Source organism: Seriola dumerili, unplaced genomic scaffold (assembly GCF_002260705.1).
Source record: "Seriola dumerili isolate Sdu_G_001 unplaced genomic scaffold, Sdu_1.0 BDQW01000291.1, whole genome shotgun sequence".
Classification (NCBI taxonomy): domain Eukaryota; kingdom Metazoa; phylum Chordata; class Actinopteri; order Carangiformes; family Carangidae; genus Seriola; species Seriola dumerili.
Window position 1 is genome coordinate 3,257,576 of NW_019174546.1, and position 16,357 is coordinate 3,273,932.

The 16,357-nt window shown below is 42.2% G+C and overlaps 2 protein-coding genes across 5 annotated transcripts in view; one reads left to right on the forward strand and one right to left on the reverse strand.

The window, feature by feature from the left end:
• Window positions 1-6,087, forward strand: part of skil (SKI like proto-oncogene) — a 29,131-nt gene extending 23,044 nt beyond the window's left edge. The window contains exons 4-7 of the mRNA XM_022758117.1: window positions 73-215; window positions 2,930-3,300; window positions 4,049-4,279; window positions 5,815-6,087. Of these exons, the coding sequence (XP_022613838.1) occupies window positions 73-215; window positions 2,930-3,300; window positions 4,049-4,279; window positions 5,815-6,087 (1,018 nt within the window). The remainder of the gene's footprint in view (window positions 1-72; window positions 216-2,929; window positions 3,301-4,048; window positions 4,280-5,814) is intronic.
• Window positions 6,088-7,257: 1,170 nt separating this feature from the next.
• On the reverse strand, window positions 7,258-15,987 carry gpr160 (G protein-coupled receptor 160). Of its 4 annotated transcripts, none has more exons than XM_022758203.1 (2): window positions 15,866-15,987; window positions 7,258-12,985 (listed from the first exon to the last, which is right to left on the reverse strand). In XM_022758203.1, exon 2 carries the CDS (start codon window positions 12,922-12,924, stop codon window positions 12,031-12,033), a length of 894 nt encoding a protein of 297 aa, XP_022613924.1. In that variant the 5' UTR covers window positions 12,925-12,985; window positions 15,866-15,987; the 3' UTR covers window positions 7,258-12,030. The 4 variants fall into 4 exon arrangements, with proteins under 4 accessions (XP_022613924.1, XP_022613923.1, XP_022613925.1 ...); XM_022758202.1 differs by having other exon boundaries at window positions 7,258-12,988; XM_022758204.1 differs by lacking the exon at window positions 15,866-15,987 and adding an exon at window positions 13,829-13,861.
• Window positions 15,988-16,357: the final 370 nt, after the last annotated feature.

The window sequence follows — 16,357 nt, forward strand, 5'->3', positions numbered from 1 at the left end:
ATAAAAATAGTAAGGATTTAACTACATATGAGATCTTCAAATGTCTTCTCTGTGTTCGTTTCTTTCTCCCAGTTACTACCTGTACACATACGATAAGATGGTGGCCCCCAACGTGTCTCTGCGGAGGGAGGCGGAGATGAGTCCGGAGATGCTCGGAGCGCTGCTCAAACACCACTACAGTCGCAGAGTGCTGGGCCACGACGAGCCACCCATGGGTCAGTAATGATACACACATTATTACACAGAGACACACATTTAATCTGGCAAAGTATTCTGGGGACCGGGAATATTAAAAACCAAAAGCATTAAGTCAAATCAGGTTTTATTTGTTTAGTGCCAAATCACATCAGAAGATGTCTCTTTTCATGCAGGGCAGATTACTCTTTGTAATATTAATTACAGAGACTCAACAATCACTAACTTAAATCCTTGGAGCAGCCACATGCCTGAACCAGTCAGACCACCCAAGAGACACAAGGCTGCATGGGTTTTATGTATTAGAAATAAAATATGATCAAATTTCATTTTCAGCTTTCCTTGATATAAGGTTACAAAGATATGCTCGAAATTGTCATCCCTTTAGATAGCACACAAGTCAGGCACGTTCTGAGCATGGAAGTACTAGCCATTTCACAAGCCTTTCAATTTGCATGTTGTAATCAAACGCCGCATGCAAGTCTCACAATACTAAAATAGAATTACGCATAGAATCATAACCTTTCTTACTTGACCTTCTTGTGAGAGTAAACGCAGCGACCTGCACCGTACAATTACGTTCATTCATGAAACACTGAAAACAGTAGAGCTGAAAATGGGTGAAAGGCGGGAAGTTGCCTCTAATTTATCCATTAAATGACTGACTTCAGAACTACAGTAGTTGTTTAGCTACATTATCCAGTGTGAGATGGCAGGTAAAGTGAAATTTCATGTTTAGAAATCTTCCTGTGATTAGCAGTACATTTATTAATGTATTTATAAACAACTAATCCCTCCTGTGGAAGGATTAGTTGTTTTCTCTGGTTGAAAGCTCCAGAAAAAGCTACTAAGTGGACCTTGATTCTTGGTCAAAAATGCACATACTCTGGTCTAAACTATGTATTAGAACCAATTCCAGGTGAAATGATTTCCACAAACAGTCAGAAGCAGATGACTCTGATGATTATTAAATATGAATTATTATTTAATAAATACTCCTGTGTCTGCTATATGTACATTAGACACACAAACAAGGCTGACACATGTCTGCTATAAATACATCACACACATACAGCAAGCACGAGCCATTTACATACATACAACATAAGCAGAAGAGACATGTAGATCATGTACACGTATTACATGCAGTCAAAGAGCAGACACGTGCCTACTGTAAACATACAACCTACAGTTACTACCATCCAACACACACACACACACACACACACACACACACGCACTTAACATTGCAGCCTGCAGCGACGCACATAATCATGCATTGACCTTCACATAAAGACTCGGGGGGGCACCTCACTATTGCACGAGGGGTTGAAATGGCTTTGACCTCCTCTCTTTACTGTGTGTGTGTTTTTATGTGCACATTAAAGTGTGTATATTAAACCTGCATTAATAAGAAGTATGTGTATGTGGGGGGGGGAGGGCATGTATATATAGAGAAAGATAGAGGGTGAATCACAGCAGTAGTTTCCGTCTGCCATTATTACACCATGTCTGACTGCCAGGCTGTCTCTCTCATATCTCTCAGGCGTTCTGTTCTCCTTTTTCTTCTCCAACCAAATACGTCTCTCTTCCCTCGCTCTTCCCTCGCCTCTTTTCCTGGCTGCTATCTCCACATCCTCTCTGAGTCTGTCCTCCGTCTGCTCCCGCACTTCCTCTTCCATCCGTCCATCCATCCATCAATCCTCGCCTCTTTCTTCTCTGGCTCCCTTCATCTCCGCCTCCCTCTCAGTCTGCTGTCACCCCGTCCCCCCCACCCCCCTTTCCACTACTCCTCCTCCTTCTCCTTCTTTTTTTTCCCTTCATTGAAAGCCTTCCTCTCAGTCTGTCTGTGTGCCTTTCACTCTTTCTGTTGTGACCCTCTCTTCCTCTCTCTCTCTCCCCAGCTTATTTCTTTTTGATCCACCAAATGATTCACTCCTGTTATTTGTGTGCTTCTACTATGGTGTGTGTGTGTGTGTGTGTGTGTGTGTGTGTGTGTGTTGTGTAGGTGTGGTGGTGGAGTGTGTAGTGTGTTGTGTGAGTGCTTGATTGTGTGTGTGTGTGTTCACATGCTCAAGCCAGCCTGAGTCAGTAAATGAGTGTCCTCTCCAGTGCCAGACAGGCTGTGTACAGAGCATGCTGTTTCCTGTCACACACATACTGTATGAATACATTATCCTGGTAAACAACCCACTGTTCTCATGCTCTCTCTGTCACATTTCTTCTTCTCTTTCTGTCTGTGAGCTTATACCTGCACACACATGGTCATTATTAGCCGTCACATGCCCCGCCGCAGCATCTGTGCAGATGTGTCTGTGTGTGTGATACCGCCTCTTTGATCCGTTTCCCACGATGTACACCTTAAAGGCCACAGTGAGGGAACAAGCCAGAGTTTGAAGGAGCCCATACAGAGCGGCGCAGCCCCCACGCAAGACCCTTTTTTCCCCTCTCTTTTCTGTGACTGTGTCTGAGGGCACACACGCAGAGAATCTGTGGGCAAGTGTTGGGTTCCTCGGCTGTTGCCATGCCGTGCTTGTGCTTGCGTGTGTGCTCACGCTGAGAAAGAGGTGTGAGCTTTTATGAGGTTGTGCGAGGGTGTTACTAAGCGTAGGCGGGAGTGTGCACCAGCTCGGCTCGCACTTCCTGTCTTTCAACTAGCTTCTATTCTTTTTTTTTTTTTTCTTTTTTTTTTATTTAAACTCCTTCCTTCATCCTCCTCTTCCTCCTTCCTCAGATCTTCACGCGTCGCCTCCCGTCGCTGCTGGCGCCGAGGAGGCCAAATCCCAACGTGCCGCTGCTGCCTTGGCCGCAGAGCGGGAATGCCAAACCCAGGCAGTTTCCATGGAGACAAGCAGCCCGAGCTGCAAGACAGCCACCCACACCCCCGCCCACACCCCTCCTCCTCCTCCTCCTCCTGCGTCGTTGTTGTCGCCGGTAACGGAAGTAGCGGCTAAGGACACAGGCTCTGTCACAAGCGGCGCTGCAGTGGTGGTTGGGGGGCTGGAGGATGACAAGGACAGGATTGTTGTGGAGATCATGCAGATGTACAGCAGGCAGCAGGAGAAGCTCAACTCCACCCTACACAAGCAGCTGCAGCTGGAAATGGTGAGTCGGTGGTCGGAAGGAACAAAGACCAAGATAAATGAGCCCAAGATAAACTAAACCATAACTGTCCTCGTCTATTAAAAGTGTCCTTGATGTGGATGTGGAGGTGATGCTCACCTCCCACTGACCCCTTCATCTCTCCCTCTTACCGCATGAAACATTTAGTTATCAGATGGTTCTGCCGTTTTTAAAACAAGTCAGCACCCCCTTTCATCTAAATCACAATTTTTCACTGATGTATAACATATTGTATAATTATTAAAACACTTAATTTCAGTTTAGACACATTGAAATGGAGTTGACCTACATTATATAGAGACGTTCACACCTAATGCAGAATTATACCCCTGTATTAAACCCTCCAGGGGGATTTGGAGAGAACTTAATTTGTATTGTAAAATGAGATATCCACCATTAGAAAATATTGGTTACAGTACGTCTTTAAAAAAGACCAGATAAGATATACACGGTGCATTTTCCACTACCGTCTTTTTTGCCCTTGACTACATCCATAATCTGACAAAATGTGTAGAATTAAAGGTCAAAGGTTACACAGTTTTTGATTTTATCTGAATTGGGGCAGCATGGCGCCATAAGCTGCAGAACCCTGTACTCAAGCCCCTTGTGGTATTAGATATGTGATTCCCTGTGGAGGGGCTGAAATGTAAAGCAGTTTCCCCACAGAGGTCAGTGAAGTATCATATTATTATTATTATTATTTCCCTTGACTTACTCTTTGTGTTTCCAGGAGCTGGAGGCGTTGCGTGGGGGTGAGGCGGCGAGGCTACGGGAGCTGAGTGCTGAGCAACGGGAGCTGCGCAGCGAGCTGGAGGCGGTGCACAGCGAGCAGGCGCGGCAGCTCAGCCAGGCCCGCCAGGAACAGCTGGAGCTGGAGACCCGTCTGGAGCAGCTCCGGCAGCAGGCCTGCGCCTGCGAGCCGGGGGCACAACGTCAGCAAGAGGCCCACTACACTGCACAGGTACGGGTTAAGGGGGGAACACATGCGTGCACAGGGCTGATCCGGGCATCAGAAACAGTCTGAGTGATACAGTATGCACATTGGCTTGCATCGCTTAACATAAGCCATTTTTATCTCAGATTTTACACTGCTATGCTCCTGTGGGAATCCAATTCAATCCGAGGAAGCATCGATGCAGCTGCAGCACTCTACATATTCATACTTCCTTGCATTTACTGAGCACTTAGTTATTTAACTCGGTTTGATTTCAGTTTATTAACATGGACGTACACAAATTTGCCCTTGAATCTTTGATCCTCACTGGGTTCCATGAATTGCAGGTCAACACTCGGTGAGCACCAGCAGATTGCTTTGACCAGTGGATTTTGACTAAATGAAAAAAATATTTTGAGCTCTCTGTTTTTTAAATTTGCTGATCAGATAATGGCAAAGAATTCTGAGATCACATAGTTGTCGCCCACATGTTTTTAGAGATGTGGACGAGCTGTTTCTGTGCTTCAAATCATTTCGTGTGCATGCAGCACTATGCTGTTGAATTGCGTGAACACACACACACACACACTAACATGAACATTCGGGCATTTGGGGCCTTTGTTTTGGTTTCCACTAGACTTAATCTTGAGATAGATTGTGTAATGTTGGTCTGGGCTCAGGGCTGCAGTATCCCCCTCCTGTCTGTTATTGAAGCTCCGGCTCCTCCTGCCCCGCTCCCCTTGGCACTGAAATCAGGCTGTCTGCCAGTTACGAGAGGGGGTGTGCATGTGTTTGTGTGGTTATGAAACTAATGCTAGTCCTACACTAAACATTTTGAACATTTTTAAAGTAACAAGTGGCACAGTCGTTGTCTTCACTGTTGAGAAATTCAGACCTGATTATTTTCAGTTATTTTCTAGTCTTGCCTTAAAAGACACAATGACCAGTGACATCATTTTAATCTTACTTTTACTATAATTGCCATAAAGCTGTCTCACACCTGCTTATTGGTTGTAATATTAAGCTGTCGTAAACAAGGTTAAGTCGGCTTCCATGTCTGACCGTTGAAGAGTGACCGCTGGCGACTGAAAGAGCAGCAAGAGCTTAGGGTCTTCTCAGCTTCTTCCTGCATTTTGACAGTCTCAAAATACAGTGCAACACAAGTAGATAGCATATTTGCTGTACTTTGCACAGTCTGTTATGATAGCTTGCTTGCTAGCTGCTTTTCAGCTGCTATCTCTCTGTCTAGATGTGTTCAGACATTTAATGTTTACAGCTTTTTAAATGTGAGGACTTGTTGATTTACGTTGTCATCATAAACTTAATTCACTATTTCCTGACATTTTATAGGATTGATTGAGAAAATAATCTGCATATTAATCATTTATGAAAATAATTGTTAGTTTGTTACTCAGTCTTGACAGAATCTTTTTTATGTGTATTTGATTTGTGAGAATAAACACCACGACTTACTTGTTGCTATAAGTGATAATGTGACAGACTAAATGTCTTCTAATGTGCTGTAGTCAATAACTTGACTTCCTGTCTGTGTCTTCTCCCAGTTGTCGGAGCTCCGTCAGAGGCTGGAGCAGGCGGAGGCGGACCGACAGGAGCTGCAGGAGGAGCTGCGCAGGGAGCGGGAGGCGCGGGAGAAGCTGGAGCGCACAATCACCCAACTCAAGCAGCAGATGGCCCGGTCTGGCACGATGGGAGGCAGCCCCTCTCCTCCTCCCACCCCTTCCACCGGACCCCCTAACGCACACTCCCCGCCCTCCTCCTCCTCCTCCTCCTCCTCTTCCTCCATCTCAGAGGCCCCAGCGGCTGGCCAAAAGTAACTGCCACCCCTCCAGGCGCCTCTCCCCCTCTCTCATTCCTCTCCCCATCACCCACCAACTCTACAGACACAAACAAATCAGCCTGAAGCAGAAAGAAGCTTCACATCTCCTCGGGCTGTTTTTAAGTTGCGATCTCTCACCCTCCTCCCCCCTTATTTCAGTGTAGGACTGACTTTTGTTTTTGTAATTTAACATCACTTAAATGAAAAGTTTTATGGTGTGTTTTTTTTTTTTTTTTATTATTCTTTCTTTTGCTCCCTCTCCCCTCTTTAAACAGTATTTAAAGATTTTTTGGGCATGTATGATTTAATTTATAGTTTTTACTGAACAAACAGCTGCTTCACAGACAGGAGTTTGGTCGAGTAGAGACCAACTCAACCTATCACTATTTTTTTTTTTTTTCCTCTTCACGATTGTCACCCTCCTCTCACATCCCGCTATCTCGCTATCTCTGGATCCTGGAGCCAGTGACTTTGAGATTTCAGACTTTAGCTCAGACACACAGTCTCAGCTCCTCACTGACGTCACTTCATGCTACTACCTGGCACAGCAGCCGGTGCCCACGGACACATAATGGCACCTGGTTGTGTGCCTCCTCTCTGTCTTTCTGTATCTACAGACCAGATGCTCAAGTACCAGCGAATGCAGGAAACTGCATGGACATTTGAAAACAGTTTGTTTTTTTTTTCGCTCCTTATAAAATACTGAGAAAGAAAAGTATAATGTGTTAAAACATCAAGTCTATATGGAGGAGAAAAACCTTTACTGTACAAAAAAAAGACATTTAGCCGATGTCGTGAAACCTCATGAAAATATGCCAATAGTGACGCTGAACTTGAAATGGGTTTTTTTGAGTGTGACCTCTCAAGGTAGCTAACTAGCAAACTGTCTGGCCTGGACCCCAGCTGCTCCAAACACAGACTAGCTTCCTCTTCACTCTGCCGGGCTGCACCTGGACTCTCCTGTTGTAGACCAAACGATCTGTCGGTTGATCCACCAGCTGCCCACTGTCTCCTCTACTCCCCCACACACACACACACACACACACACACACACACACACACACACACACACACACACACACACACACACCCACCCCCCCCACTGGAGACCTCACACCTTCCATCACTGTACGCTAGCGCCATTGCCCTCTGCTGGGAAACTCTTTAACACTGTGGTTTTCACCCACTTTGGGCTAGACAGGAAACACTGTGCTCTTTCAGGCTTGGCATGAAGAAGCTCACGAGCAGTGTTATGCACTTAATGTGCTCTCCTCCCCCAGAGTCTCCTGGGAAAGGAATGTGTCTGGACACGGGGGCTGGTTGAGCCGGTGTAGCTTTTCTAAGAAAGAAGAAAGGCAGAGTCTCGCATGTGCTGTAGCTGTGCTGTGTTACCATAATACATACGACATCCTTACATGCTCGCGCACACTCGAGTGTGTCAGTGCAGTGCAGGGCTTTGGGCAGAACAATGGCCCCAGCGTTCCCAGCAGATGATCAAAGCACCAGTCTGTCCCTGTTTTCTGGACTTCTTCTTTTTGTATCGTTCGACTTCATTGTTAGCAAACGGTTTTATCCCCACCCTGTTTGTCAGAGTGTCGTCAAAGGATGTGGGTCGCAGGTGAAAGCAGTTAGTCCAGGGTGGTTTGGGCCCTGCTTCACGTTATTCTGCCTGGCTGAACAAACAGCACCGGGCAGGGGAGAGGAAGAGAGGGGAGGATTGAGGGGAGCGCTCAGGGGACTGGTGCAGTCTCCCCTGCGGCAGGCTGGGTGGCCCGGACGCCAGGGGTACAGAGGGAGCGTTTTTTGTTTTGTGCCGTCAGAATGGGGGCAGCTGTTGTTGTCTGGGGGCCTCTGCCCGCCCTCGGGGTGAGACTGTACAGGATCCCCCAGCTCTCAACACAACCTCCCTCCTCTCCCACAGAACCGCCGTCACTCACTCACTCTCACATACCCGTCCATCCATCTCAAGTGCCAGATCAGCTGGGGGTGTGCAGTGTTTTGTAGATGCCCAGGAGAGCGAGCAGACGTCCAGCCAGAGGAAGATAGGACTTTTATTGTGTCAGTTGCCAGGCAAAACGCTTTTTATTGCCACTAAGGAGATCCCTGTAAGCGAGTGTATGTGTGTAAATAATTGTTTAAAAAGAGTAGGGGATCGGCCTCGGCTAAACTCTGAGCTTTTTTTATGCATCTGCTCTAAATGCAAATTGATAGACATTCCACTGTGCTCCATCCTGTTCAATGCAGATTTTCTTACACAGCTTCCCTTTACAATAACAGACCTTAAAGACCGGGCAGGGTACAGTTGTGGTTTGTTGATAGTCATAAAAGCAGGTGCAGGTGCAAGCCAGTTAAATCAAACCCATGCCGCAAATGTACACTCTACTGTTGTTCCATTTAAACCTTTATTGAAATTATGAAAGAAAATATTTAACGTATTAACTAAAGATTTATATTCACTTTGTAAATACAGTAGTCATTAATATATTAACTGTTCTTATATGAATAATCTTCAAAAGGTTATATAAATTGGACCAGAACTAAGGCTTCAGACGGCCTAAATGTTTTTTGCTTTCTTTTTTAAAAAAGTTATCTTTGCAGATATCAGAACTTGACTTTTGTCGAGTGGATGTGGGGGAGTGAAATGCATGGTTTACTGAGACATGATGCAGGACAAAGGCAAAATAGGAAAATAATACTTTGTTACACACTTTCCCCCTTTCTGAACTGATGCATTCGTTTTTTTGGTTTTTTTTGTGGATTTCATCCTGACGAACTGTTTAACTTGTAATGTAATGAGCTTTCCTCTTTGTTAACCCCCCCCCCCCCCGAGCTAAATTGAAAACATTTGTTTAAGAAAATGCATTTTGGGAACAAAAAGGAAAAAAAGAAAAAAAAATGATTTTTTTGCATGTTTTCTGCCCCTTATGTTTAGTGTCACCGGGCCACTCTACCAATCAGTTTATTGTGAAAAAAAAAAGTTTCCCCCCATGTAACACAAACTATTGAGATGCATGAACATTGAACATGTGCAAGTTTTATGTCATTATTGGTTCAGAGGATAAATATAAAGTCAGAGTCAGATTATAAACATAAAATGTAGCCCAATTTGATTTGGAAATAATGTGAATTTGTGTGTGAGAGAGAGAGAGAGAGAAAGAGAGAGAGAGAGTGTGTTGACCTCCCACGTCTGACTGAAGCACAGCAGCTTTGAAAAGGGAAAGAGAAAAACTTGCTCATGTAGCTCTGGATGTGTAGTTGTATGTTTTCTGATTTGAGATCATATATATCCTCGTCTGGATGTGTTAACATCACTCAAAAGATGATCAGTATTAGTTTTTATTGACTTAATTACCTCTTCAGCAGAACAAAAAAGAATCATTTTAATTCATCACATTAGCAGATAGACCTAATGAAAATCTGTAATTTTACTTTGTGTAATTTGCATTTTATACACAAGGGGGCGATGTTTAGCTTCTTTAATTGTGCATTCACCTTAATGAAAAAAGGACTAAACGATAGGGGAGAGAAAATCCCTTGTAACATGGCGTGCTGGGCCTTTTTGCATTTTGCAGTGTTATGAGAACTTGGATATGCTTTGTACAGAATTTTTACAGGTGTGCAGTTTGCCCAACCAAGTAAAACAAGGCGAAAGGAGCTGGGCTTTACCACAGGAATACATTTGAATACAGGATTTACTGACCCATACTTGAAGAAAACCAGTAAACAAATCCAAGGTGACTTTTGAACTGTTGCAGGTGGTCTGCTTTGTAGTTGGGTGTATAATTTTCAGCCAGTAATTATTCTATGCCGGTGTGGGAGAAGTTGGAAGTAGGGCTGCATCGCACAGATCACTGGTTACTAAGAATATAATGTTTTAATTTCTACACATCCTGTCATAGATGAAAAGAAAATATTTGTGGCTTTGCTAAAAAGAACCCTCCTTCCCCCTCGATGCTGTTCTGGAAAATGAAACGCAGTGTCTGTGTATGACCATTGCATACTACGTTGCCAATACTACAGTGTGATGAGACTTTTGTTCTTGCATGAATCGAGACACTGTTCTCCTACCTCATGTTGTGATATAAAAAGATGTTTTTTAAGCAGAAGACACTGCATCTCTAACTGTTTATCATCATTGATATTTACTAGTAAATGACATACCTGTAAATGCTTTTAGCTAATACCTCAGTTGTATCTAGTGTTTGTTTTTTTTTCTGTTTTTGCCCTTCCCTGATTTCAGATCTTGTAAATATGCCCTGTATAGACAATGAACTTGGATCAAATTCAAGTAAAGTTCTGTAGTGTCAAACCAGTGTTGTCTTTTGCCTTTCTCATCTGCTTCTCATGCTAATATTGTCCTTAGAACTTCCTTATTCACACTTTTGCAGCAGTGTGATATGAAATCCCACACATTACAGGGGCAGGGGTAAAAAGAGTTTCTGGTTCCAGCCTATTTACCATATTTCTATCTCTTACATAAGGGTCCACTGAATATTTATGGATTTTTAAATTGTCTGCACTAAACAAGATTTTTAGAGAAGTCATCTGGGAACCTTTTCCAGGTATCTTTAGCTATTTTCTGAAGTTTAATGCACCAACAAGGTTGTTCTGCAGATTAATCAATAAGGATCAATAATAATAATTGTTAGTTGCAGCTCTAAATTTGCGTCTTCTGTGTCCCCTCCGTCTTTCCTATTGCTGCTGCAAAATAGATTTTTTTTTTTTTTTTTATCCATATAGGTTTTCTACAATTCTGCAATATCAGAGCATAAAAATTGTCTTTTAATTTCACATTTAACATTTAACATTCTGCAGGCTGCACCTAACTGTGCAAATCTGAACACATATATGGTCCACTTAGTTTTACATTCAGTGTGACTTATTCTTTCTCAGGACGTCATTATTTCCAATGTCCATCGCAAATAAACCTGCTTATAAAACATTAAAAAGTCACTGCTCATAACTGCAGAGCCTGCCTGAGAATCATCACGTTTTTAAGTTCAGAATCAAAGTAATCCATTGACAGTAATCTGTGCATCCACTGATACAGAACAATCAGGAACTGCTAAAGGCAATTTCTGCATACTTAATACTCCAAAATATAAAAGAAAATATATAAGGTAAATAACGCTTTAGTCAGTTTATATATTTTTTTTATATTTCGGAGTTCAAGTTGTTGCCCACAGCATAACTTAACCGTATCCACGGCAGCACAATACCTCCTGTTTCATCTTTATAAGTGAAGACACACCCCTTTTTGTATTGGGGGGGGGGAATTAAAAATCTTTCTTTTAATTATTTTTTTTACCATTCATCAGACAAAGTCAGTCATCCAGATGATTTGAAGCGTCTTTGGTGATTCTTAAAAATACTGCTAGAACAGCAGTAGATGACCTGGGATTCTCAATACCCACTCTAGTGTCTGCGTTCTTGCTGAACATTCGACCTTTGTTAAAGTAATTTATGGTTTACTTCATGCCTACATTCATCATTCTGTTATAATTGTACATTTTGAGTGTGCCCTGTTCTCTGGCCAAAAATGAATCTGAATCCAACTTAACGGATCGCCAAATTTATTACAATTAATCTCATCAGTAGTTTTTGATACATGGTCTGGGAACCATGAATGTAGAGATATTTCCTTAGATAAGTGAAAACCTTGACCTGGCTAGAGGAAAGATTGAGGGATCACCAAAGTCAGAGGGATTAATTCTCTCGGAATCAAGAATGTTTGTAGAAAATTTCATGGCAATCCATCCAATAGTTGTTGAGATATTTCAGTCTGGGCCAAAGTTGTGGACTGACCGACCAACACAGCCATCCACAGAACCACACTGCTATCATCACAATAAAATTGTTTTCTCACTACAAGACATTCATGTTTCATCATCTAATTTGATTTCTTCTTACGTGTTTCCCACATTAGATTTGCTTCGTGCAGTCATGTTTCCTCTGCAGCCAAGCTAAATTTAAACCTCCACTCACAGAAGCTGTCAGGGGGAGCTGCTGCCAAGCCCTGCGCTGACGGTGAGGCGGGACAGACTACACACAAAACAACTGCTATCAGAAAGCTGTTGAGGAAGCAGAGCCAGGCAACATTCAGACCCAGGTATGAGGGTATTCCCACAGGTAGCAGGAGGAGCACAGCCAGAAAAATCAGCAAAAGGGCCCAAGTGTTCAGAAATATACGCAGGACTTGGTAAACAAAACGTCTCCTGGAGTGACTTCTACTTTGGTCAGTGATTGGGTCTTTCAGAGGATGATTTTTTAATAAACGTGTGCTGCAAACAGCATGTAACGCTGCACAGCCCAGAGTCAAGAAGAGCAGCGTGACAACCTGCGGGATCTCAGTGGTATGGGAGACCCAGCACTGATGCATCTGCTGGTGAGACACATCCTCCAAGACAGGAATGAAGTCAGACCACAGGAAGACATAGAGAGCGCACAGGTTCCACAGCAGGATGGTTACAAGTGAGCAGACCATCCATTTTGTCCAGGAGGCGGCAGGTTGCAGAGAAATGGTGTAGAAATGCTCCAAACTAGCCACGACCACAACGGGCCACTGCAGAGCGCTGTACACGTGTCCGAGGATTTGAACCAGCAAACACATGTGATATCTGGTCAGCTGCATGTCCAAGAGGACGAGGTGTCCATCACTGTGGATGTGAATGATGGTGAAAATGAGGGTCAGGGCCGTGTCTACGACCGCCAGGGACACACTGAAAACCCCCAAAAAGCTTCTGCAGATGTGGCTCCTCTGGAGAATCACCAGCGCCCAGTTGAGCAGACATTTCCATCCCAGACCGAGCAGGATGGAGGGGATGGAGATGTTCATGGTGTGTTTTTAACCAGAAGTGCACTGTCGACTGCGGACCATTATGAAGACTCTGTCGATGCTGCTGGAGGGAGAAACAGTATTTTTAGATAAAAGTGTTAAAGCCAGTGTTAAAATAAACTTAATACAAATCTTGTGAATTTATCTGTCTGCCAGTTTATCAATCAGACTTTATTTGTATAGCACTTTTCATACAAACAGTATAACATAGTGCTTTATGGAATAAAAGCAAGGAGAACCTACCTACCTACCCTACAAGGATAAGTGGTACAGACAATGGATGGATGGATGATTCCAGATGTGGTTGATTATAATATATGCATCACATGGTTACATATTTATATTTAGCATGCTTTAATCTTGTTTTTTGTTTTTAGATTTTTTTTTCTTTTTGGTGGAGGATGTGGGCCACATGAAAAAATTCTGAGGTTAATCTTAAAGTTTGTATTTTTGGATCAAATCTCAGAAAATTAAGATGAATCTCATTCTGTCACACGTTAAATCCTCTTCTGTAGTTCTCTACCGGAGGCTGAATTTGTGTCCTTGCGGTTCTCCTTTATCCAATCAGGGTACTCCACTAATAGTTAGCTGTCCAATAGGACGTGAGCAATACAAGCAAATGGTCACCTGTATATTATTGTTTTTTTTTCTGCTGTTCCTGTGAATGTTTTTCATGCAGTGGACAAATCCTCATCTTCCTTCAAACAAAAAGACACAAAATCTTCTTCACTTTCTTGCGGCGTGATCCTGCTGCTGTTTCGTCACCTCTGTAGGAAACCACAGGTGACCTTTGACCTCAGACTGAGGAGGTCCGTAGCTGCACTGTAGATTTCTACAGGTTGTTTTTTGTATTCCCTTTGTAATAAACACTCCAGAACAAAGAAACAAACTCACGTTGACTCACTGTGAAATATCTTAAGGAGCTGGTCGGAACAAATCATTCTGGCAGGGCTGACAACGGAGTGGACAGAGTGCTGGAGAGTCCAAAATAAAGGAATCTATGGTGACTTGTTAGCTGTGTGTCACCATCCAGTTAAACTGAAGGACCTCTGTTGGAGTATGACATCTATACAGTGACAGTGGATGATGGGAAATCAAACCAGATTCAAATCAGACATGTTGCTCTAACTTATGACATTTAGATACTTTACTATACTATAACTTTTTTATGCCTTAATATACTATGACATTTTTATACCTAAATATACTATGATGTTTTTATACCTCAATATACTATGATGTTTTATACCTTACTATACTATGAAATTTTTATGACATCTTCATACCAAAATATGGTTTATACCTTAATATACGATGTTTTTTACGTTAATATACTATGACATTTTTATACCATTGTTATATAATACTAATTTAATATTTATCATTTATTTATTAATAATTACAATTATTATATGATAGTTAATGTGATCAATCTTTATATAACTGATCTGAAACTGCGAAATCTTTCCTGAATATGTCGATTATATATCATATTTTATAAATAGTCAAAAAAATTTACTATCAAATGAATAGCTGATTAATCAATTAATTGTTGCAGTTCTAGTCTAAAACCAGTGCTTTTGGCTCAGTGATTTTAAGCTCAGCCATGTTTCTACATCTTAAACTGTATGAAAAATAATACAAACATAAACTCACAGTGACACTGACAAAAAATAATGAAAAAACACTTTTTTTTAGTGCTCATACCGTGTTTCAACATTTCCTGTGTCTGCATGGAGACAGTTTCCCATAGTAACCAGGTTTTTGTTCCCTTTTTGAACCCTTTTTCTAGTTAATGCTTCCGACAGAAAACTCAACCGTCTCATTCTGTGTTTGAGGTGAAAGCAGCTGAAATAACCTTACCTAAAGCTGAGCTGAGTATTTGGGGAGTGCCTTGAGTCCACGAAGGTCAAACTTGCACAGTCATCTTTCTTGCCTCAGGGCGGTTATGTAGAATTTCTCCATAAACGTTTGACTTCAGCTTTTTCATACTGTCATTCAGTTTGCAAGTGATTTGACTGTGAGCTCTGACCCACAGAACAGACTGATTCACAGGTCAACACAGTGACAGTGATAGAGTCACTATGTTGGGAATTTGCTGCCAAAACGACTTACCCTGCTACACACCCAGCTTTTAAATATGGGAGGGGCGTATAGAAGTCAGGTTAAGATAAGGTTAATGCAACAGGGGGACAGATTTATAATGACAAGGTGCAGCCTCGTATCTATGACCGATTCGCAGCTGTACTGATATTCAGTACAACATCACTCCCTCTCGTGTGATATTGCTTTTATACAACAGTTCTACGAGCGCCATATTAGTTGAATAAGAAACAACAGATTATGATTTGTTTGATTTGTTTTGCACAAATAGTTCCGCAACTGGACTGGCAATAACGGCCATTAATGTTAAGCTGATTAATGGTTAACAGAACACCTGTGAAGCGGAGTGATACATGTAGTTAAAAGTCCCAGTACTGTTGTACTCTCTCTCTCTCTCTCTCTCTATAGCAGATAGGAGATCATTGTCTGTGTCTGATGCATTAATAACTGAGCTGTTCTGAGCTGTTATTATTAATTCACTCTTTTTCTGTTTCCTAATTGGATTGATGTTTAAGTCATAGTGCACTACACCTCTGCCTCTGCTGCAGATTCTGCTGCTCTATTATCAACAAACCGTTAACAGAGGCTCTTAGAGCTGCCTGGGCTCACCAGGAAGTTGACACTGACCAAATATTAACAAAAGAAAAGTCTCAGATTACAAACTGTTAAAGTGGAATTATCACAGACAGAATTATGCAGTTACTTAAAGAAAATGAATTAAGAATGTGTTGCAGTGCAGCAAAGACTTTTGCAACATTTTGAGTACAAAACTTAACAACATAAGACAGGCAGTACTAAGAAAACACATGCAACAATTAGTTAGCTTTGGATAAATTACCTGTATGAATGTAGTCATCTGATATTATCTGTTCCCTCTTGGAAGTTACTGCTGGCTCCAGCTTCAGTGAAACAAAAAGCTTTTGTTTAGAAGTCATGGTTTGACCAAGGTTAATAAGTTGAATGCATCAGCTCTGAACAAGGAAGTTGATATGTTGCTGTTTGCACATGGGAGCAGTTTTCCCTCAGGGCTTTCTGCCAGGTTGATGCCATGTAAACTATGATCTTTTACTAAAACCTAACCAGCTAATTTTGCTGCCTAAACTTTACAAAACTCCATCTGAAAACTGCCTTTGTGTCAGTGAGGTATGAAGGTAAACTTTCCCCAACGGCTTGCAACATGGAGATGGGTTTAAACAAGTGCAGACAAGCTTTGGTTTCATTGTTGGTATTTATATTCAATGTAAATGTGTGCAGTAATTGTAGTTCAGACATACACTCAATTGTCAGTTTATTAGGAACACTGAGCAATAAATAATGCAGTCTAAGACAA